The 23,956-nt window shown below is 36.3% G+C and overlaps 2 protein-coding genes across 4 annotated transcripts; both read left to right on the top strand.

Moving 5' to 3' along the window:
• The first annotated feature begins 475 nt into the window (after window positions 1-475).
• On the top strand, window positions 476-12,072 carry npl (N-acetylneuraminate pyruvate lyase (dihydrodipicolinate synthase)). Of its 2 annotated transcripts, XM_015382630.1 has the most exons (13): window positions 476-498; window positions 3,199-3,256; window positions 4,043-4,133; window positions 4,375-4,448; window positions 6,945-7,032; window positions 7,120-7,177; window positions 8,952-9,027; window positions 9,139-9,231; window positions 9,324-9,469; window positions 10,820-10,866; window positions 10,950-11,034; window positions 11,127-11,166; window positions 11,276-12,071. In XM_015382630.1, the coding sequence occupies exons 3-13, from the start codon at window positions 4,063-4,065 to the stop codon at window positions 11,413-11,415; spliced, it is 918 nt and encodes a 305-aa protein (XP_015238116.1). In that variant the 5' UTR covers window positions 476-498; window positions 3,199-3,256; window positions 4,043-4,062; the 3' UTR covers window positions 11,416-12,071. The 2 variants fall into 2 exon arrangements, with proteins under 2 accessions (XP_015238116.1, XP_015238119.1); XM_015382633.1 differs by lacking the exons at window positions 476-498; window positions 3,199-3,256 and having other exon boundaries at window positions 11,276-12,072.
• A 3,895-nt stretch (window positions 12,073-15,967) lies between these two features.
• Window positions 15,968-23,243, top strand: sec22b (SEC22 homolog B, vesicle trafficking protein). Of its 2 annotated transcripts, XM_015382673.1 has the most exons (6): window positions 15,968-16,183; window positions 18,332-18,343; window positions 18,723-18,832; window positions 19,145-19,305; window positions 21,374-21,520; window positions 21,623-23,243. In XM_015382673.1, exons 1-6 carry the CDS (start codon window positions 16,109-16,111, stop codon window positions 21,775-21,777), a joined length of 660 nt encoding a protein of 219 aa, XP_015238159.1. In that variant the 5' UTR covers window positions 15,968-16,108; the 3' UTR covers window positions 21,778-23,243. The 2 variants fall into 2 exon arrangements, with proteins under 2 accessions (XP_015238159.1, XP_015238160.1); XM_015382674.1 differs by lacking the exon at window positions 18,332-18,343 and having other exon boundaries at window positions 21,623-23,241.
• The last annotated feature ends 713 nt before the right edge of the window (window positions 23,244-23,956 follow it).

Here is a 23,956-nt window from a genome sequence, read left to right as displayed (position 1 = left end):
CAAAACGTTTAGGTAACAGTTCAATCTCGTGGGACCAGAAAGTACACGTTTTAAAAAGCACAGAATTTTTTTTACTTTTCTTTCTTTTTTTCTTTTCTTTTTTTTTTTGTGCAAATTGTTCCTTGTGGGAGTTTAGCACTTGATCGCCAAAATTCCTATAACATCTGAAGGCATCAGATGATTCATACATTAAAAATGTTGCCGTATATATTTTGAAATATGGTGCATTGAGGACCAGCTCTACCATGTTAAAAAATAAATAAATAGCACGCGTCGAAAGTTTATAATGTGTTTGAAATATGATCTCTGTATTGTTTGTTTCCGTTGGGTTTTTTTTCTTTAATTTTGCATGAACTACGTATCCCATGATCCTCTGCGTTCGTGACGTTTCAGATATTTTCACATGACCGTAAAACAAGCAAATCTCTGGCGAATGCAAAAATCCTACCGTTAAAAATGTTTAAAACATTGCTCTAAGACCGTCACTGAAGGACAGAGGTAGGATGGAAGTTATATTTATTTATATTTATTTTTCGTTAAACCACGTTTTAACGGACTATGTACAAAAATATATGGATGTTTTTTTTAACGTTGTTTTATTTTTCTTTATATATATATATATATATATATATATATATATATATATATATATATATATATATATATATATATATATTCTTTGTATTAAAGGTGTCACCTCACAATATTTTTGTAAATATTCAAAACCAGTCACAGTTAGGATTTGTTTTTCAGTATCCTGTGCATATTTGACATGCCTTTGTTAGTTAAACATTGCCTTTTTTTAATAATGAAATAGGAATATTATCCACTTCAACAGCAACAAAAGTTGCTTAGTAGACGTTTTATAGAAAACCGTCAACTAAGCAACTTTTGCGCAGCATTTTCTCCTCCTCTGGTGATTTTTACTCAAAAACTCAGAATCAGGAAGATTAAAGAGGATATGACTCAACAGGAATTTAGAAAATTTTGGAAATAATGCCAAATAGGAAAGAAAATGCTGTAGAAATGTTAACATTAATTACAAAGAGTAAGAGGACGATAAAATGACTTAGTATAGGGTATGCTTTCAGACCAAAAAAATAAAAAAAATAAAATTAGGTTTGCTTCATGCATTTATAAATATGCAGGTTGTTTAAATAAACAATAAACAAAGAAAGTTAGTAAGGAAGATTTGATACCTGTTGAGTTAGATTAAACATTTTTCACACAAACCATCAAAGCAAAAACTAAAATATTTTTCCACATTCTTTATTTTTTTCTCATGCCATTATCTTTTAAGGGTGTTGTTATATATATATATACCACTATGGCAAGTTTATGATTTGAATCTTTAGGCAAAGGAATTGCTACTCCTGGCTTTAGAATTATAAAGACTTGAGAAATACGTGGGACTTGGAAAAGTAAAGATTAAGCATCTGTGCAATTAGATTAGAATAATATGAAAAAATAAAACAAATCGAGCCAATCTGTGAGGACCTCAGAATCTTGTAGAACAGTATGGAGCAACAGCATCATGATAAACAAATAGCATGGCAGGCAGAGCAGAAATAAAGCTGTGAAGAAATTTAACTCTGAGCAAATCTACCAAGACATTAATTTTCCTTAAAGCAAAGAGAGAGTTAGTCAAGAAAGCAGACAAAAGCATTTAGTAACTCTTTAGGACCTGCAGGTATCCAGATCTGGGAATCTGTTTTACAGGTCAACTGTAGTCTGCAGTTTGGAAAAATCCACTTAAAAAGCACAGCAAACATGTCAAAGAAGCCTTGGGTTCCAATGAAAAACCAAAAAAGATTTTTGGTTTTACCTTAGTTGCCTCGTTAAATCTGCAAGACTCATGTCTGCCTCCTGATCTCTGCATTTGGGTCCTCAAAAACCACCACCCAACTGTGACAGATACAGAGCAAACCTGAAAGAAAACATGTTTAACCTTCTGAAAAACCTGATATTTGAGTCTAATTACAGTCTAAAATTTCCTGCTAAATGTAGGAAAGACTTGAAAATAAACATACATTAGCAGTGTCTTTATTAACATGAGCTAGTTTGCAGAGGATGTGAAAAAGTTTCATTCTCCAGATATGCAAAGATGATAAAGAAATATCTAAAAACTTTAGTGACTCTTGGGTAGAGAAAATAAAAGCTCCACAAATGTGAGATATAAGTCATTGTATGTTCTGATCATGCAGTGTGTGCCAAAAATAATGAAGTAAGTTGAGTGTCGGACGTTTGGTTTCGGTAATTCAATCAGCTTATCAGCTTATATTACTAAACAAATACGTCTTTAATCTCAGTTTAAAGAAATTTAGGGGTTTCAAAACCTTAACAGTTTTCTGAAGTTTTTTTTTTAGATTAATAATAAGAACTGAAGGCTGCTTCTCCATGTTTCTCACTCTGGGTATTCAGAGTAACTTTGGTACTTTATCTTTAATGCATTCTGTTGCCAAGCCAAAAGTAACTTATAGACTAAAAACAGTATTTTAAAGTCTATTCTCTTAGATATGTGGAGTCAGTGTAATGACTGTAGAACTGGGTGATGTGCTCCACCATCTTAATTTTAGTGAGGACACAGACAGCAGCATTCTGGATCAACTGCAGCTGTTTGATAATAATAATTTCTACTAAAGGTGAATAAATTCATTTGTTTTTAACAATCATGCTGAGATTTTAATCCTTTAAGGTTCAGGTCTGAGTCCATCACTACACCCAGATTAAGTGATGGACTCCTATTGTCACTCGTGCAATATTATACTCTCTTACTGTGCAATAACACATACCAACTACTGTGCAGCCTGTGTAATTTTTTACTTACTTTATAAGGTCAGTACATCTCTCCAGTTCAAGTGCAATAATCCAAGTCAAATACTGCGTAGTCTTCCCTTAGCTCTCTACTGTGCAGATATTTTTATATCTAAGGGAAACATATTCCACGACATTACAACTTTTTTCTTTTTTATAATTTTTTATACTATATAGACTCTTTTTATATTACCTGTTGTATTTCTATCTCTAAGGGCATCTTGCTTTAACTCTTTGTAGTCTATATAAGCTACTGGAACCAGAATTTCTCTGAAGGAGTAATCCCAAGGGATAAATAAAGTTGAGTCTTAGTCTAAGATTTAAAGCATGATGGTTTATTGTTGTAATAACTGAACTGTGTTCTCACTCTCTTCCACTCCAAAGAAATATAGTGAAATATACGGAGTTGATACCTTGGAGTTCACCAGACCTTCCTAACCTGGTATGTCAGATCACTGTGTTTATTTCATAATGTCAAATCTTTGTATTGGAAATTAAATAAATATTTTTTCTAGGAAACAGAATCTGGGGTTACCTAAAATTATGTATTATCAGTTGAAAGGTTTGCAACCTAAATGTTAGCAGTGAAGAGGTCAGACCATGTAAATGATTTATCTGCACAGACAGTCTACACATGTTAGGAGTCAGAGGTCAGACAGATAAACAGTTGTGTTAGGTATCAAAAACAAATATCTTAGGTGATAGTAGAAGAGATTTAAGGTGGATCTTAAAAGGAGGAGGATTTAAAGAGATACAAAAAACTGATGATTTACATAAAAGAAAAATATATAACTAAGCATAATTTGGGAAAAAGTGAACATGTTTAAATTACTGGATGCATGCATTGATCTAATCTGACCGTCTGCATGTTTTCAATGCCGGTTCATGATTCTAATTGTGCTTTTACAAGACACTTAATCCCGTTTAATGGCACTGACAGCAAAAAACAGGTTAGGAAATACCATTGTGCAGTATTTGACAGTAGATGGCAGTATGCATTGTGAAGTTGTTTTTGAAGCTGCCAGGAAGTAGATGAAATAAGGAGAGAGAGAAAAAAAAATAGGATTTTCTTGGTAGCTCCAGGGCTAATAACTGGGTACACACTGCTAATATGCTTGTTGTTTCTCACAGTGCTTGAAAATAGTCAGTAAACAGTCTCATGTCTTTCTTTGCGGGCTAGCTGTTTAGTTGTACTTCCTGTTCTTGCTTCTGTGTTTATGTGTGTTAGCTTAGATTGTTGATTCAACAATGGCTCCTGCTGCTGACGGAAAGGTGACAGGTCTGCTGGCGGCCACCTTCACTCCTTTCACTGCGCAAGGGTAAGGATCCTTTAGAAGCTGCTCTAACACTGCAAACCTTTACATCTTTTAGTGATCTATTTGTATAACTGTGTGTATGTGAGACAGAAAGAGATATGATGATGATATGAGGAGAGTGAGTGTGTATTAGTTAAGACCTGACATGTATAACCATCATCATTCTTTACATTTGGTGTTTCTCTTTCATTTTGTATTCCACCATATGCATGGGACTATATTTTTCCTGTTTTCCCCAAAACAGTGAAGTCAACTTATCAGTGATTGGACCTTATGTTGACTACTTGAAAGAAAAGCAAGGTGTAAAGGGCATATTTGGTAAGTTCAAAATAGGGATTCCTTCTGTTGATCTTCATTATGTCTGATATGTTCCCACATTATGTCAGTATTAACCCTCTCATGCATGAATTATGATAAACCCAGTCAGGATTGTTTTTACTAAGAGTTTTCATACATCCCTAGGAATGTAAAACAAGGTTTGAAATGTTTGTTCTGTCTTTATTTTATAAAGAAATATTTATGTGTACTTTATGCATTTTATACTGTAAAAAAATGAATGCACCAACAAAGTAGTTGCATAGGTATAATTGTAATTTAGTTTTCAGTTGTAATATGGTATTCTGTTAGAATGGTGCTCCCCTGTAGAAACTGAAATAGCCGAGGTGTTTGGTCTTTTCCCCTGTGTGTCAGCCATCTTGGTTTTTTTTTCATTGCAATGATCAACAAATGGGATTTTTCTTTGTGGGATGATGCAATAGCTTCCACTAGATTGGACTCATATGCATAAGTGCCCAAAATTGAAGGCAAATATAAAAAAAATACTTTTAAACAGCTGTGCATTGTAGGGATCACTATGCATGAAAGGGTTAAAGATTCATAGCTGTTTGATCTATCTAGTTGGTTTAGTATCCTTCCTCAGCTGAAAGTGTTCAATGTAAAGATGCACAGATATTTAGCTGACAGCTCTTATGTTAATGATTAATAAATATACCATTGACAACTAGGGGTCTTTGAAAGTAGTCAAATCTTCTGAAATGAAACAATAAAACTTGCCTCTTCATCGTAATAAGATATGGTTTCTTATAAAGTTGCTCATAGTTCTTCTCTGTATTTATGATTTATATTTCATTTGCATTGTTCTGAAGATGTTTTTAACCCTTTTATTTTAACTTTTTGTTTCACTTGAACGTCTAACAACATCCAGTTTTTTCATATAAGATTATTGTAACTTATGTAAAAAAGAAATTGTGGTTTTAACTAGGGATGCACGATATAATCGGCCCCCTATCGGTATCGGCCTGTATCGGCCTTAAAACTGTATATCGGACATCGGCCACCCCACCGATATTTAACCCGATATTTGATCAGCTTCTGCGTTTCTAAAGTTAAAAAAATAAAAATACTACTTCTTCTTCCTCCTCAAAAACTTCTTTTTTACAGACTTAAAAACTTCTAAAGACGAGGGAAAAAATATTGATACATTAAAATATCACAATATCTTCATATGCTGATATATTGCCATTTAAAAACACAATATCAATCTTTTTACTAATGAAATATTGCTATATGTCATCGTTATGCTACGAAATACCCAGAAAATTCACGAAATTTTGCCATATTTTTATATGTTGATATATTGACGCGGTATCGATCTATTTTACTAACAAAATCTCACAAGAATTTGCAAAATATCACGAGAGTTTGTAACAGAACGATGAAATTTCACGAGATTTTGAAAGTAAAATGGATCGATACCGCGTTTTTAAAAATCGATTTGATATCAGCATATGAAAATATATTTGAGTATATTATTTTTCAAAGTGTCAGAAATGGATAACAAAACGGCTATTTTAAATGACTACTTATTTTTGTCCAGCTTTAACATCGGTATCGATATCGGTTATCGGCTACATGAGTTTTAAAGTATCGGCATATCGGATATCGGCCAAAATCCCAATATCGTGCATCCCTAGTTTTAACCCTTTATTTACTGGATGCATGAGTAGTTCTAGACAGGGGATAAAGGGGGCCTTAAGCCTATAAAAATATTCCTTAATAAATTAATAATAAAACCATTTCTTATGATAAAGCATGCGGCCACATAACTGATTAAGCTCTATATGTACCTTTAGTCTTTTACTTTAACAAGGATTTACAAATCAATGATTCAGAAATAAATGACATTTCTTTAGTTGATATTTGCCAGCACAGTATCCGTCACTGATAGGTCCCTAGGACCAATTTTATTTTTTATTTTTACCATTGCATGTAAGTGTTGATTTAAATATTATTCATTGCACTTTTAGTTTATATGGAGATAGAACCACCATTAGGTACAGAAATCCTTTCATAATAGCATTTTCAGTGAGCATCAATGTGTTTTGGGCTTGATTTGGAGTTAAATCCCACGTTTCCCAAAAATACATGTCACCTTCCTGAGCTCTATTATGGGTGGACACCTACATGCTGTTGCAAATAATTCTCTAAACAGGTGAACCTTCATGTACCTGGAAACTGAACCTCAGTATAATCCTAACTAGTAGAGGTTCCTAATCTCTTTGCTGTAATATTTTGGATTTTTTCATCATTGTGAGTTTAGAAAGCGCTGTTTTCCAGGTGTTACTTCATGCATCCAAAGATGTGCCTCAATGTAGATTAAATTTGATTAATTCACCTAAAATTTAATTTCATTATAGCTAAATTAGGCTGTAAAGAAGCTTAATTTAATTTGTAATTAAGTTTTGTCCTTCCATTAATAAGTTAATGGATGTGAGGCACTATGTGTAAATAAAACATGCTTTATTTTGCTTTCAGTCAATGGCACCACAGGAGAGAGTATGTCTCTCTCTGTTGCAGAGAGGAAGGTCCTGGCAGAGGAATGGTGTCTGAAAGCAAAGGGAAAGTGAGTGATCTCTAATTTCATTTCAACAATTATACATCCAGTTTTTTGTAGGAGGAGCAATTGATTTCTGAAAACTTGTCTTAACAGAATGGATAGCACCATCGTGCATGTTGGATGCATGAGCCTCAAAGACTCCCAGGATCTGGTGAGTTGTTTTATTGCCTAATGACAGATTATATAAATGTATGCCCAGAGTGTGTGACTCATTCCAATAAAACAGGTGTTGAGCAACACTTATGGAAGTGACTGTACCTTTAGCTGGTAAAAACAACAAGCCAGGAGAAGTGTTTGCTGCATTGTTCTTTTATTTGTTTGTCTTAAAAGTTCTGTTTTGTCCCTTTATTTTTAACTACATTTTCCCGCTGATTTTAAAACTTCAGCCTTGTAGTCTAGTGTTGTGTGTATGCATAATGCCTTTAAAAAGCATATTCTAACAGCCAATCACTGTTGCTCTCACCTCCACACTTGAGAATTTCTCATTCCCTGTATGCACAAATGGCAAAACCAGACTTTGATATGAAAGCATTACTTGGCAGTGGTGGACAAAGTACTCAACAGTAATACTTAAGTGAAATTATTGATAATTATAACCAAATCTCACTCAACTGCAAGTAAAGTTTACTCAGTCAAACATGTTCTCATGTATTGAAGTACTCACTTTCAAAAATATTTAAGTATTCAAAACCATATAGATTTAAAAGTACTTAAGTGTTAAAAAAATACTTAGTAATTTTCTAACATCAGTATATCTCTGTAAATGTTTCAGAGTATTTTAAAGAACCTTGTAACTTTCAGAAACCACCTGATTTATTGATGCATAGACCTGCTACAGGTTCTGCACCACCTGTAAAGGACAGAAAATATTTTGATTATTTTTTCTTATATAAAAAACAAACCAATGGGAAACAGGAGTGTTTCATCCTCCTAACACTTTCACTATAGAATAGAGGTTTAAGGTTGAATCTATTACAAAAAAAAAAAAAAAAAACCTGGTTTGAGAACTTGCCCTACGGAGCAACTTGGCCACATGGCAACAACTAACTGCTTAATAAATTGTATAAAATACAAATATTATCTGACCTGAGTTTCTCTCATTTGTGGGCTGTCATTCAAATCTCTAAAACAGTGGTTTCCAAATTCAGTCCTAAGTGCTGCTATCTTGCATGTTGAAATTGCATTTCAAGAAAGAAAAACAGCAACAGCAGATTAAAAAGCTAAGCTGAGCCAAAAGAAACAAGGAACTCGCAGCTTCTTAGCAATGAAGTGGAGGAAAAAGTCCAATATTTGACTTTGAAATGTAATCGAGGGAGAATTATAAGAACATCGCCCCTCAACCCTCCATAAACAAATGAGTCAATAAAGTAAAGATACTCAAAAATAGCACTTAAGTACAATAATCAAGTAAATGTACTTTGTTACTTTCCACCACTGATTATTTGTAATATAGTACCCTTTTCTCCTCCTTTTTTCCTTCTCTTCTCTTTTTCAGTGATCATATTTGTTGGTTTTGTTTCTCATGCAGACTTTCTTTAATTGTGACAATCATAGGGATTTTTAATTCAAGCGTATTGGTCAGTAAGCCTCTGGAAGCTCTTCTTAAAAATCCTTTTTCAGTCTATTTGCTTCCTAATAGAAGTGGCCTCTGTACAAACTCACTAAAATCCAGGTATAATCAATATGCAAACCTGCCCTAAAACAACAGCCATGACATATTTTTGCAAAAAATTTTGACTGACTGTGTTAAAAACTCAGGGCCACTGACTCTATTATAATCACCAAAGTACTTTCTCTGGTATCCAATTAAAAGGAAAAACATTAAAACCTTTAGTGGTTTTAAAGTCATAAGGTGTTAGAATATTTGCATTGCTTTAAACTGGTAAACAGGCTGAAACTGAGACCAACTCTGTTTCCTTCTCCAGGCTCGTCACGCTGCAGAGATTGGAGCTGATGGGATAGCTGTCATTTCTCCCTCCTTCTTTAAGCCCAAGTCTGCACGTATGTTACGTGTCATTTATTATCATTCCTACCATTGGATTCTGCCTCCGGTTTTCATTTATGTATCAATACTATAAGATTGTCTAAAATGTCAGGTTTCACCTCTTTCAGATGCTTTGAGGAGATTCTTGCAGGAAGTCGCTTTAGCTGCTCCAAATCTCCCCTTCTATTATTACACAATCCCAGCATTCACTGGGGTAAACGGTCAGTGCTTTGATCCTTGCTCACCTTTTAACTGTAATATTTTTTAAGCACAGCAAATGGTCTACATTTATTTTTCTTTCTGTCTTCCTCAGTCCCAGTAAGAGATGTGATAGAAGACATCGAGAAGCTAATTCCAACCTTCAGAGGAGTGAAGTTCAGTGGGAGCGACCTGCTGGACTTCGGCCAGTGTGTCAGCTACAGCCAGCCTCACTGGTCGGTTCTGTACGGCGTGGACGAGGTCAGTCATTCCCCACGTTATTATTTTCTCTGGTGTTGTTCTGCTATCAGGGCCAAAGTAAAATAAAAATTTAAGGTGTTTGAATTATTTGATCACTTTGACTAGATTGATGCTGCCCATCTTGGAGCATCTAAAGCTTTTCGCCAGTTGCTGATAGCAGAACTGGTCCAGCTTATTTGTCTCCATAGTTCACCGCTGTTCCTTATTTGGTCAACTTTTGATAAATACAGATCACTGTGGTCTTAACTGCAGTCATGGAGATCTTTCTGCTCAGTTGTCTTCCCATCACAGTTCACTCCTCGTCAAACTCCTTTAAATATTTCGCCTGAAGTATTCAACCTAACAGATTCAGTTATTTACTTATTTATTTCAGTACTCTATGGTCATTACTGTTTGCCTGATCAGTGAACACTCATTGACCGCCCCATTCTTTTTGCAACAAAATCAAAGAGGGACCGGACTGAAATGAAGGATGAATATTGACGGAAAAAAACTCATACCAACTGTTAAGTTCTGCATTGGATCTATGATGCTGTGGACCTGTGTTAATGATGTGAACTCTTAAAATAACAGCACTTTGTAAATAAAAACCGGCTGGGTTAAACCAGTCAACTGCAAATTGGTATTTTAACAGGATAAGAATCCAAAACATGGTCAAATTATTACAGAAATGATTGACCGGTCTGATTTATAGACCAGACTATGTTTTCTACTGTCCTCCCAGCTCCTTAACCCTGAAGCCATCCACAGTAATAACATCCTTTTTAAACAGGAGCTAAAATATTTAATCTAAATAAGACAGACACATTTTTTTTTACAGAGAACAGCTGTGGCTTTGCTGATGAAGATCTAAGAGAAACAGTCACAACCGATCTTATACCTCACTGTTATCAGTAGACACTGTGTCACCTTCTCATTGTCTGATTGGTTGTGTACTTAGCTGGAGTCCAGTCTTATAGTCTGAGTTCTGTGGCTTCTAATCAGCCTGGTTACAGACATTATCAAACCTAGTCCCGTGTCAGCCATTGTATTTATTAAAGCTGCCCAGTATCTTTCCAGTCTAATCATTTCTCTCCTTGTGATGCGTGCCAATAAAGGTGATTATTCTTGTCCTAATAAAAGAGATCTTACTTTATTCTCTGCATCAACTATTTAGATATTTTAGGTGTATTATTAAAATATTAGAACTTATTCATACCTAATAGAATTGTGGTATGATTGGAAAAATGATCTAAAGTTAATGGAGAAACATACACAGCCCTTTGCATCATAATAAAAGATAACTCTTAACACCAGATATAAAATTGTTCCAATCTTTCTAAAACAACTTTTTTATTTGATGTGCTGCAGCAATTGTTAGCAGCACTAGCAATGGGAGCTAATGGAGCTGTTGGCAGGTCAGTGATCTTTTACTTCCATTATCTGTATATTGCTATATTACACTGTAGGTAATTATGTTTATACTTTTCTCCTCCTATAGCACATATAACTATATGGGATGCTATGTCAACCAGCTGATTTCAGCATTTGAGACTGGAGATCTGGTCACTGCCCGAACAATTCAGGTACCCCAGTTTTTCTCTTATTTGTTGTCATAAACTTTGCTGTCTAGTTTCTGCCATTTTTGTGTAACGTCTGGTCAAATCTCCACCTACAGTTTAAAATCCAGGAGCTTGTTGGTTATGCCATAAAACTGGGTGAGTGATAGCCATGATCTTCAGCTCTAAAATTAGCTTAGACTGAGGAATTTGCCTGTAGCTCATTAGCCTACCTCGGGAGGAAAACTGTTTTTCTGTGTCTCGACAGGTTTTGATATTGGAGTGAACAAGCAGCTGATGATGGAGGTGTCAGGCTTGCCTCTGGGCCCCCCTCGACTCCCGGTGATGCCGTGCCCTCCCAATCACTCTAAGCTCATCATACAGAAATACCACAGTATTTTTGACTAAAGGTTCATGGGTTTAGTTCATTCAGTAAACAGACAGTCGTGCTTTTCTTTGTTCCTGTTGATCATGCTCACAGTACAGTGACGATTAGGACCAGTTACCAGCTTTTATATTCCAATTACCGCTAATCTGCCACCATATATTCACATGTATTTCTGAAGAAAATAAAAAACATATAAAAGGACAGATATTTCTAAATTGATCTTGACTTTTCCATTTTAACATTGCATTCTATTCTACTCTTTTCTATTCTATTGTATTCCTTTTAATTTAGAGTACTGGGTCATTTAACTACCTGTGTGAATGATCAGGCTAACTTTTTGGAAGTTTATAAATGGAAAAGTTTACTTTTCTTCATGTTTTGATCCATATGAGAAAAAAAGGTCAATATTTTTATTTTTTTGTTTGATCTTTAAACCTAAAATTTAAATTCCCCCCAATTGTCTTGAACTTTCATTTTTAAGGACAGCTTATGATCTGATGTTAAAAGCAGAAAAAGGCATTTATTACTAAAATAATGATCCAGTGGAGAATAATATGTTGTTTTTGTTGTTTACACTGAGTGTGTGTGTATTGTGCATTAAAAGGGAATTTAACTGAATGATCTGTATTTTAACACTATTCAAAGTCTTTACTAATAAATATTTTGCGATTCATGCCCTTGCCATTTTCTTTATTGCGCTGAATACACAAGCGCAAATTGTTTTCCATTTCTTTTAGGGTCATGAGTGTTTGGTTGTCCGTTTGAGTCTTGTCTGGATTGGGAGGTCAAGGGTCATGTTAGGTCGCTTCATTGCAAGGCTTTGCAGGAAGGTTGAGCTCTATCTATGCCCACTGTTGGCATAATTCTGTGGTTCTGTTGACAGATGCTGCACACAAAAATATTTGCAGATCACCCTAGGGCCCTAATCTAAACACTAACACGAGTCAGGACCGACGCTCGCTGTATTAAACCATATTTTATCTTGATAAAATGGTTTTTGGTCTTAGTTTTTTACTGGCATATAACGTCACTATAAGGGATATCAGATTATTGTTTAACAACACTGAGATCTGTGTCTGCATCCAAGGTCAAGCACAGAAAAGCTTCTTGTTTGGAAGCCTTGAGCTCTTTGCTGTCTTCAGATCAGTTAAAGAGCTTCTGTTGGTCTCTCTACTGTCAAACTTTCTGCAAGTTCTGTAGTAGCTAGAATAACCCAGGATCACAGTCAACTCTTCTCCATCTAGCGATTTGGTTCCTAACTAGGAAAACATAAATTTATTCTCATTATTTTCAGGTGTGCCTATGCTCAGACACTCATCTCTAATTATGAGTGTTGGATCATAACACAATGAATAAGATCCCAGATTCAGGCATCTTAAGCAGCTTCCTTTTAGGGTGGCTGGACTATAGGGGCGAGGAGAAGAGCAGCACCACTGCTCCTCCATGTTGAAAGTAGTCACTAAGGGCGATCAGAAGAAGTCCCAGCCTACTGGAGGGTAACACTAACGCTTGTGCATCAACACCAGAATACCTTATCAAACCAAACTGGAGACCAAATTAAAGGTTAATTATTACAGTATTTCTCAAAACAGTGATATTTCACTATGAATGACTATACAAGAGTTTTTAAGCGATAATTTGAATTTAGATTTAGCTGTAGAGTTCAGATCTAGCTGTAGGTATTACCAGAACCAACCACAAGAGGTCCCACAAGAGCTACACATTTACTTAGGTGACATATAATGACTTGCACATTGTTTGTGTGAATCCCTCTCTAAAGAGGACTGCCTAGGAGAAAACAACACAAATCTAGTGCTTATCCTCTTTCAGGCATCTGACAGCAACACTCCTCAGTGAAAGTTGTGTCTGCTCATATATGTTGGAGATTTTTATTTTGCATATCATTTGATGTGATAAATTACAGAGCAGGATTGTCTGAAATGTAATGATATGTCTAGCATAAAGTAAAGGCTGCAGTATTATTTCCTGGACTCTGGCCTGCCAAGCCTTCAGGCTGCACAGATTGGACCAGATGAGAATAAGACTTTAAACTCTGAAATGAACGTGGCAAGGCAAGGTTATTTAAACAGCACATTTCCATAGCAAGAAAATTCAAGGTGCTATAAAAAAAACAAAACGAAAAGTGCATTGCAGTGTTATAATGGTAATGAAAATAGTAAATATGTCTGTTTAAATGAAATAACAATGAAGTATAAAAACAACTGGAAAGATATAAAATATTAAGAAAAAAAAGGAAGTTGGACTCTAAGCAAATGGGGTTTTAATAAATTTAATTTAAAAAATGGGGTTTCAGCCCCTTTACCTGTTTCTGGCAGTTTGTTACAGATTAGTGGATCATAAGAACTAAAAGTGGCTTCTCCATGTTTGGTTCTGGTTCTGGATATGCAACTTGAACCAAAAGGCCTGAGAGGTCTGGTTGGTTGATACACTAACAGGGAGTCTGTAATGTATTTTAGTTTGCTTTAGTAAGAACGTGAACCACAGATTTCTGGATCAACTGCAGCTGGCTGATTGACTTATTAAGCAGAACCTTGAAGACAACATGACAGTAATCAGTTCTACTGAAGATGAACACATTAATTATTTTTTTTCAAAATTCTGCTGATATTCCCTTAATTTCAGAGATGTTATTTAGGTGATAGCTGGCCAAATTTGTTAGTGTCTTGATGTTGCTCTGAAGGTTCAGGTCTGAGTCAATTAATACACCAAGACAAAAGCCTGATTGGTGGTTTCTAGTTATAGGTTAACTAGAGCTGGTTGCTAACTTTCAAATGCTTTCAACAATCATATGTCATTTGAACCAAAAATTAAAATGTCAGTTTTGTTTTGCTTCAGCTGAAAGCATTTTGGCACATCCGTTAATTGATTTCTTCTATGCATTAACTCAGCATTGAAGTGGGTACATAGTCCCCTGGTGACATCATAACATACAGCTCTCTGTCTTCTGCATAGTTGTGATAACATATGCTGTTATTTATTATAATCTGAGGAGCATGTAGATATCGAATAGGAAAAAAATAAACTAATTTAAAATAGGCCAACCTAGTGTTCCTGTTTTATTCAGAAGCAAGCAGTGTGCAGGAAATGTATTTCCAAACTCAGATACAAGCAGCAGAAATGTTATATTTCCATAAGCATAGGATCATATTAGCATAGCCATCATAATTTAACTATCGGAGGTTTAAAGAGCAATGGTCCTAGGATATGAAGTGTAAATATGAAAGAAGACATTAAATGAAGACAAAGGTCACTGTTTTAAAAACTGGTTCTCTTCCTCTGTTGGTTGAAGTGGGAAGATACGTAGGGGATCCTGAACATTACTGTTTATATGTGATTTGTGATCAATGTGGTTCGGGATTAAGTTTTACTCTTTATTTTACTATCCTTTATGGTTGTGATTTGTGATTCAATTTCTTCAACAATAAAATCCTGATGTGTTGAGATGGCTATTTAATGAAGAGAATTTTAGCATTATTTAACAAAAATGTCTGCGGAAAGACAATTATGAATCCTCTATATGTCAAATATGTAATTTATTGTCTCTGTAAATGTTTGTTTGTGTTTGTATTATTTTCTTTAGTGTAGTATTTTTGTTGAAAGCCTGTTTAGGCTAGTCACTATGCAACATTAATAATTATCCAGTCATCCAACCATTTGTCCAGCTGTCCTGTCTAATACAACTCTCAGATTTGCTACAGAAACCATAAACATTAATAAAGATCAAGACATTAATTAATTAACATTAAGTAACATATTAATCGTTGACTATGGGAGAAACGGCCAAAGTTCACCACGGCCAGATGTGCATGTTGGAGCTTTGTGCATTTGCTGACAACAGATCACAAAATTATAATGTTAGTCTATACTATAAAATATTTATTTTCTATTTTATCATATTTTCACCTCTGAGACAAATTAAACCAGAAGCCTTCCCTCTCAAACATGGTGCAGCTGAAAGCAACAGTATAGCAGGAAAACAATTTAATTCTATGTGGTAAGCTTCATACGGAAGAGGATTAGGGCCACTGGGAAAAAAAAAAAAGTTAACTGACTTTTTAAATATTATTTCAGTACAATATGAGAAAAAGTTAGAATTCTGAGATTAAAGTCAGAATTCTGATTAAAATAAGTCAGAATTCTGAGAAAAATTCAGAATTCTGAGAAAATAGTTAGACTTCTGAGATTAAAGTCAGAATTCTGAGAAAATTGTCAGAATTCTGAGATTAAAGTCAGAATTCTGAGAAAAAAGCAAAAATTCTGAGATTAAAGTCAGAATTCTGAGAAAAAAGTCTGAATTCTGTAAAGTCAAAATTCTGAGAAAAAAACTTTTTCCCCATATTAAACTGAAATAAAATGTAAAAATTAACTTTTTTTTTCAGTGGCCCTAATCCTCTTCCGTAGCTACGTTTATGCATACATTTCTTTCTTTTTTATGTTTTTTTTTTTTCCCTTTCCTTTCTGAAATGCATGTTTTGCACTACTTTCTAAGAGAGCGCGGAACATTGTAAGCGAATTCAGTTCCGGACCGGACATATTTGACTGTGACACCCAAATCTGCGGCGTTTCCGGCCAGCTCAGCGCGTCTCTCCTGTGTGTTGTCACTTTTTACAGCCCGTCCGCCAGACAATCGCCGCTGCCAACCAGCTGGGACTTTCTCCAGAGCCTTGACTCACAGCGGGACACTTGGCAAAGATGTTGCTGCTGACGATGATCGCTCGGCTGGCCGACGGTCTGCCGCTGGCCGCTTCAATGCAGGAGGACGAGCAGGTTCACTTCTCAACCTTTCTACTCAGTCTAATAGAGGTTTTACTTAGGAGATATTGCAGTGACACGTTGGCTGACTAATGTCAGGTGTATCACAATAGTAGGGGCCCAGCCTCATCCAGATGGGATGATTAAAACCTATCTTTCAGTAGCTGTTGTGTTTAACTGGATTTGATCAGCTGAGTTAGAGCTCCCATCAATAGGCCCACCTACCTAAAACAGCTTACAGTAATGTTTTTTATTTAACATTCAAAAACTACTTATGAGTGATATATTCACACCCCATCATTATGTTTTTTTTTTTTTTTTTATGGTGGTGTTTTTGTTTACAACTTCACCAAAAAAAAGACTAATTTAAGGCTTGATGACATTTTGCATAGATTCTGCTTATAGCAATTCAATTCACAACACCTGTCATCTCAAGGCCCTTTACAGTTCACCAGATCATACAATCTATTTGATTCAAAGTTTTCTATCTAGGAAAACTAGTTGATTGCATCGACTCATTGACTCAAATGCAATCGCTCCACTAAGCATGGTTGTAGCGACAGTGGAGAGGAAAAACTCCCTTTTAACAGGAAGAAACCTCCAGCAGAACCAGGCTCAGTGTGAGCGGCCATCTGCTGAGACCTACTGGGGTTCAAGGAGACAGAAGCAGAGATACAAAAAGCAACTGTAAATGGCGGCCCAATCTAGGAAACACACAGCCAGGCAGACAAACTCCGAGCCAGAGCGGTAGCAGATAGCAAAAAACTTTTATCATAAACCAATTAATTTTGTACGGGCATTTTTTTAATACAGTCATAAATTCTGTGCTTCACAAGTCTGAATTTGTGGGAACAATAATGTATAAGACACTATTGAGTTATCAGAAACAGGAACTTGAATACAAACGGGTATTGTTGCCTTAAAATGACATGTTTTGTTTTTTTAACCGAAAGCAGTTTTTTTCCCCGTTACCTGACACAAAATTATCATCTTCATTTCGTTATAGTCACTAAAGTGCAGATATGAATCTATTAGAATTATGACGTGCTATAACTACAGTGCATTGCAAAGTCGGCGTCATCCACACTTTTTCATCTTTTGGGATCGTATGTGAAATGCCAACTCAAACTGGTGCATAATTTTAAAAGTAGGCAGAAAACATGTGATTTTAAAGATAATAATATGATAATTCTGCCATGGATTTACATCCAGACCTCTTTAATCTGGTACCAATGAATTTTTGAAAGGAAGTCATGAGGAGTCCTGTTCACCTAAGGACATAGGTTACACAGCTAATGATGTGGAAGTCAGATTCGACCCAATCCCCAGAGGGAAACATGATGATGGCTGCGTCATCCTTTTCTTCATCAGACATTTGAACCGTCGGATTGACCTAAATACATCCTTCAAGATCAATCCAGACATAATTTGGCGACGATCGGGTGTATTTTCCCGTTAATAGAAACACTGATATGGGTAAAGAAACTGAATGCGGCACAGGAGAAGCTGTGCTTAGTTTGCTTAGTTCTCAAATAGCTGATTATTTAGAAGAAGAAACCAAACTTTCATCCTCTCTAAGGGATAACACGACCAAGTTTCTTATCATTGGACAAGATTTGGTGCAGGTTGTTGTATCCAGCAGGCCAGATTGGAGATGTTTTTCCAGAAGAGGCCTTTTTTGCTCAATGTTCACCCCTTACCTAAATTTAGTCCATTTGCTAACACATATGTGTAAATCTTATATAAGGGTGAAACATTCTTTAACACATAGCTAAAACATTATAAAGATGTTTTTAATGCAAAAAAAAAATATATATATACATATATATATATATATATATATATATATTATTTTGCTGATAAAAGTTTAAACTACTGCATTCAAACTGAAGCTTTACTCTTATTAGCCTCCAGAGGTCAGTATTGGCATGTTTATGTTTTATTGGCATCTCTTAAAAACTGTTTCAATGTATCTTAGAGTTAAGGATCAGATCACAATTAGAAATGAAGACTCTTATCAAATCTGTGAATATTTTATGCATCAGAGCAGTGACATCTGCACTAAATGAGGCCCACTGTCACACAATGAGCTGTTTTGCTTTGTGCATAAGCTGATAGAAGTCTAACGTGTTTTTCTTTCACTCTCTTGTGTGCTCTCAAAAGGGAAGCGAGAAGGTTTGTTGTGTTTCTGCTCTGTGCTACATCATCCGTCTTCCTGTGATGCTGCAGTCTTAAAATTGTCATTTGCTGCAATCAGACTCGGCCTATAAGGGCCCGTCGTCACTCTTAGAGATAGCATTACCTTCATTTAGATGCACTCTCTCCAGACAAAGTATAGAACTTAATGAGTGTATGCATTAGAATCTGTGAGCTTCAATGAGTGTATGTTTTTCTCCCACTTTGTTGGATAAGTTGCCATTATCATTTGCTTCTGCCGTCAGCCTGTAAAGGGGCTCATAGAACAAAGCTTTTGTTATCCTCAGTGTTTTTTGGTTAGAATGTTCACCAAACTGCTTGATCTAGGTTTTGATTTTTGTTGTTAATCGTTCTGTAGGTGGGTCGAGATCTTCAGCAGTATCAAACTCAGGCCAAGCAGCTTTTCAGGAAACTCAACGAGCAGAGTCCCACGCGCTGCACTTTAGAGGCTGGATCCATGGCGTTTCAGTGAGTGTTTGATCAAAGGGAAAAAAATGTAAATTGCCAAAGTAAATTGTCTTATTAGAGACTTTACCAGCTAAACTCGATTGCACACTAATATTATGTTTGTTTCCCTACTCATTAAATACATTAAAACTATGGTTTCCCTCCATTTGTGGACTTTAAACCAATTTAACTATTTTAGCTACAAGATTGTTTTTTAATCCTTAAAATCTGTTGGATAAAATAGCAAAAAAAGACATTGTTTATAGGTTTTTTTTTTTCTAGTCCACTTCCATTGCTCTGTACTTTTGACACAACCTGTGGTTCTTCTTGCAGCTATTATATAGATCAGGGAGTTTGCTACCTTGTGCTGTCTGAAGCAGGCTTTCCCAAGAAGCTAGCTTTTGCTTACCTGGAAGACCTGCAGGCAGAATTTCATGAGCAGCATGGAAAGAAGGTCCCCACAGTATCCCGTCCTTACTCCTTTATTGAGTTTGGTAAGAAACAAAATCCACCTGTGGAGCCTGAAAATATTCCTGATGGTTGATAACATGTACTGGTCCTTTTCTATACACACAGCTCTGGTAGGAAGCTTACAAACACTCATCATGGACATAAATGTCTTCTGAATTTTAGGTTTTAAATGTTTATTGGGAATGTTATTTTACTAGGGTAGAATATGGGTACAAATCAACATAATACATTTGAATTAATTGGGAAACCTCGTGTTCACAAAGGATTTAAACACACAGTCTGAAATGTATACATGCACCTAATAATTGGTTAGAGTTGAATTACACTATAATGGGATGAATAGAATCGTTGAGACGTTTCTTAGAGGCCCTTCTGCTCTTGTTGACAACTCGAAGGTGGCTACAGCTGAGTGATTTAACCAGAAAAAAATCCCAAAATGCATCAAAATCTATTTTCAAATATTTAAAGTAGGCTAACATTCGGGTTTGGGGGCTTTTATTAGAGCAGTGCTACATGTTACACTGATCGGACCTGACAGAACAGATGTCACCAGCATCCTCATGCCTCTGCTTTGCCTTTAAGGTTGCACTATATTTTTCACCTGGAGAGTCGCACACTTTTATTAAGGCCAAACAAACTGCCTTCACTCTTATGAAAGAAAAGGCCCACATTAGTACATAATGCTCCTCTCTTATCCTATAAATAACTTGTTGTGGTCATTTATCTGACTGATATTAATTTGAGATAAAATAGAAACCAAAGTAAAGTTCCTTCTTTGTAACCACAACATTACTCAATAATCCCAATATAATAATAATAATAATAATAATAATAATAATAATAATAATAATAATAATAATAATACATTTGATTTAGCAGCACCGTTCTAGACACCCAGGGTCACTTTACAAACAACAAAAATACAAATACAGGGCAAAGAAAAGTATAGACAAAGAGTTATGGATACGGACAAGAACAGTGTATTTACAAATAAGCATTCTGGAACAGGTGGGTTTGAGTGTGTTTCATTCTGCAGAGGTCAGGTTGGCTGGAGTGAGTCCAGAGTTCGGGAGAAGAGCAGCAGAAAGCCCTGATCCCCATGGCGACAAGCTGAGCTGGGGTTACAGTGAGGAGGATGGAGTGGGAGGATCTGAGGGAGCGTTAGGAGGTCTGAAAAATATGGAGAAGCAAGGTTATGGAAGGTTTAAAAGTATGCAGGATTTTAAATTATATTCTGAATTAAAAGGCTTAGTGGTTAGAGCAGTGCGCTTGTGCTCTGAGAAGGTTGCAAGTACTCTGTTCGATCCTCACAGCCTGAACTCTGGCTCCCTGAGCAAGACCCTCAACCCCACACTGCTCCCCGGGCTCCGCACAATGGCAGCCCACCTACTTGTGGCAGTGTAATGACAATAAAAGATGGAATAAATAAAAAAAGAATTTAACTGGGAGCCAATGGAGCTGCTGAAAGACAGGGAGGGAGGGATTTATGAGGGAGTCCGGACAGAAGAGAGTTGCAATAATGAAGACGGGAGGTGAGGAGGCTGTGGACAAGGATAGAGGCAGCATGATTGGTCAGGGAAGGAGGTAGGAGGAGTCAAAGATGACACACAGACTCTTGACCTGAGATGTGGGGGAAGACCAAGGAGTTGTCAATGGGTAGAGGGAAACTATTGATCTTGGATAGGGTGAATTTGGTGGCAACAAGGAGGAGTTTGGTTTAGTTTTAAGGAAGTTTAAGGTGAGCCAGTAATTTCAACAGTAAGGGACAAGGGGGGAATGAGGAGGTGGGTTTACTGGATAAATAGATCTGGGTGTCATCTGCGTAACAATGAAAATAATTGTGGATTAATATCCTCAGTTCCATAAAATCTCCTGTCTGTGATGAGTGTATGTAAACTTTTGATTGCTATTACCTTCAAAAGGGCTTTGAGACAACTGTTTGCATCTTAATAAGACTATGAAACAAACTTTGGGGCAGAAGTGCATCATAAACTGTAGATACTGTTTGTTCATCATCAAGTTTGTTTACTTCATAACATGCAGATTTGGGAAATCTCCACGTCATGCTTACTGCAGTATCTGCTTTCTCAGACACATACATTCAAAAAACCAAGAAGCTGTACATTGACAGCCGAGCAAGAAGGAATCTGGGCAGCATCAACACTGAGCTCCAGGATGTGCAGAGGATCATGGTGGCCAACATAGAGGAGGTCCTGCAGAGGGGCGAGGCTCTCTCCGGTCCGTCTTCTTTTCTTACTGTCATTTAAAAATCAGAAAGTGCTCCTGGTTTGTATTTATATTCTGGCAATCCCTCACCTCCTTCTCCTTATTGTTCCACAGCGCTGGACTCCAAGGCCAGCAACTTGTCAAGCCTGTCGAAAAAGTACAGGAGCGACGCCAAGTACCTGAACACCCGCTCCACTTACGCCAAGCTGGCAGCGGGTGGCGTCTTTTTCATAATGCTCATCGTCTATGTGCGCTTCTGGTGGCTCTGAGTGACGACAGAAGAGGAGGTGGAGGAGAAGAGGAAGGAGGTAGAGAAGTTTAAAAAAAAACGAACCGCACACAGTCTGGGGACGTAGAGAGAAAGCTTTCACTTTTGATGAAAAAACAGGATCCCTGATGACCTTCCAGACATGCTTTACCAACCGCTCTGTATGTCCTCACCTCGTCCGTGTGTGCGTGTCTGATCCAAGACACAAGATTTCAGAATGCTTTGTTTTATTATTAACAGTTATACAGTAAAACTCTCGAAGTTGCCCTGAATTTCAGAGGAAATGAGTAAACGTGCGAGTGTGTGTGTGCATGTATGCGAGTATGCAACTGTTTATGAAGGTGATTTGTGGGTAAGTCAAGAGGAAAAAAAATAAAGCTTCCTGTGCTGTGAGCTTCTAAAGCTGTTCTGTCCTATAAAAAGGAGTGTGCGGTTTAATTTTCTGTGTCTAATTATACAGATGACAGATGCTAATCAGCTATCTTGAAGCCTGATCACGTTCCTCTGGCCATGCTGGTCATTTCACATATCTATGGGGGGGCGTCGTATTCTAAACTCGCAACTATTTAGAAAACAGTTGATTAAAAGTAGGGTAACTTCTGGTTTTTTGTTTTTTTTAAAGCTTATTAGGGGATGCAGGTGAAAATAAAAGTAACTGTAAAGAGAATACGCAGCTAAGTTTGACTCAGACCTATTATATTCCTGCAATTTTCATGCAAATGGCTACATGTGGATTTGAGCTCATGCTTTATATTTTACACATCTCTAGATATGCACCAATCTTATGAGAAGGGATTGGAACTGAACAATTTTCCCATGATGGGCAAACAGTGAAGGTATTGTAAGATCTGTTGCTTTAAATGCATCAAAAATAAAAACATGCACTACTCATAAACCCATTATATATCCTTTAGATTAAAACGTCCATCCTTATAAAAAAAAAAAAAAGCTGCGCTCATTGCTTAAGTTAAGATTAGGATTTTTACTTTTTTTTTTTTTTTTTACAAAATGAGTAGATCTCACCTTAAAGAATCGGGAAAGCCTGACCGATGCATCTCTAGGCAGCAGTCTTGATTTTTCCTTTTTGTCTTAGTAAACTAAGCCACAGAATAGCTGTATTTCTGTTTCTATTTCATCGTTTCCCACTTCTGTTTTAGCCTGACATCTCTTCTTACATTAGGGTCGCTCACTTATTGAAAAGACAGCGTTTTGGAATTTCCTCAATTCTGTGTTTACCGAAACTGAACCGACCACCTCAGTCTCTGTGTTGTAAGTTATTAAATTACAGAAAGCTACGCACTATGTAATCTGTTTCTTACCTTTTATGCATTTCCTTTTATAGCTAAGAATATGTTTAAACTGAACAGAAACGAAAAGTGATGTTTGAGTTGTTGGAACCTTTGAACGGCAAGAAGAATAAATGCCTAAATAATAAACGACCTAACTTTGCAAAGGCTGTGGCATTGAAGTCATTTCTCTTCAGTGAATTAACATCCAAGATTGTTTTGTAGGTTTTTCAAACTGGTTCAAGTGTCTGTGTTGGGCTGTAGGTGAGTATGTAAAGCACATTGTAGCTTTGCTATCAAATAAGGTAGTAGAGTGGGAAATGATTGAATATCACTCCCATGGAAACTGAAGTGGGAAACAGTTGATGCATTAACCCCTGAAATGGAGCCTTCGCTAAGGGAATAACATCAAACCCATCATTATTATGGTACTGATGCAAGTCGGAGAAGAAGCAGTGTTGCAATGAGGATGCTAATTACTGTGCATTGTTTATTCTTTTCCTATTTCTTTCAAAAATGAAAGAATTTTAACATCTACATTAAACGGCCAAAGATTTTAGCAAAACCAATCACAATTGAATGAGTTCGGAAATAATTTTAATGCTCTAAAAGACAGAAAACCTGCAAACGCAACAAACAGCAGAGTTATTTGACCTGTATTGTTTAGGATATTAAGTGAGCCACAGTTGCATGACCAGAGGTGGATGGTAACTAGTTTCTTTTATACTCACATCTACTTGACTTACTTTTAGAAAAAAATGTACTTTTAAGAGTGGTGTTATAGCATTCTACTTTTTTCTTTTACTTGAGAAAAATTCCTTTCTAATCCATCCATTGTGAGTAACAAGCTTGTTTTAAACAAATATACAACGTTGATGTCATGGTCTTGGTTCT

Source organism: Cyprinodon variegatus, unplaced genomic scaffold, assembly GCF_000732505.1.
Source record: "Cyprinodon variegatus isolate N-32 unplaced genomic scaffold, C_variegatus-1.0 Scaffold261, whole genome shotgun sequence".
Classification (NCBI taxonomy): domain Eukaryota; kingdom Metazoa; phylum Chordata; class Actinopteri; order Cyprinodontiformes; family Cyprinodontidae; genus Cyprinodon; species Cyprinodon variegatus.
The sequence above is the reverse complement of the archived record's forward strand: the minus strand, read 5'-3'. Positions and strand labels throughout refer to the sequence as shown.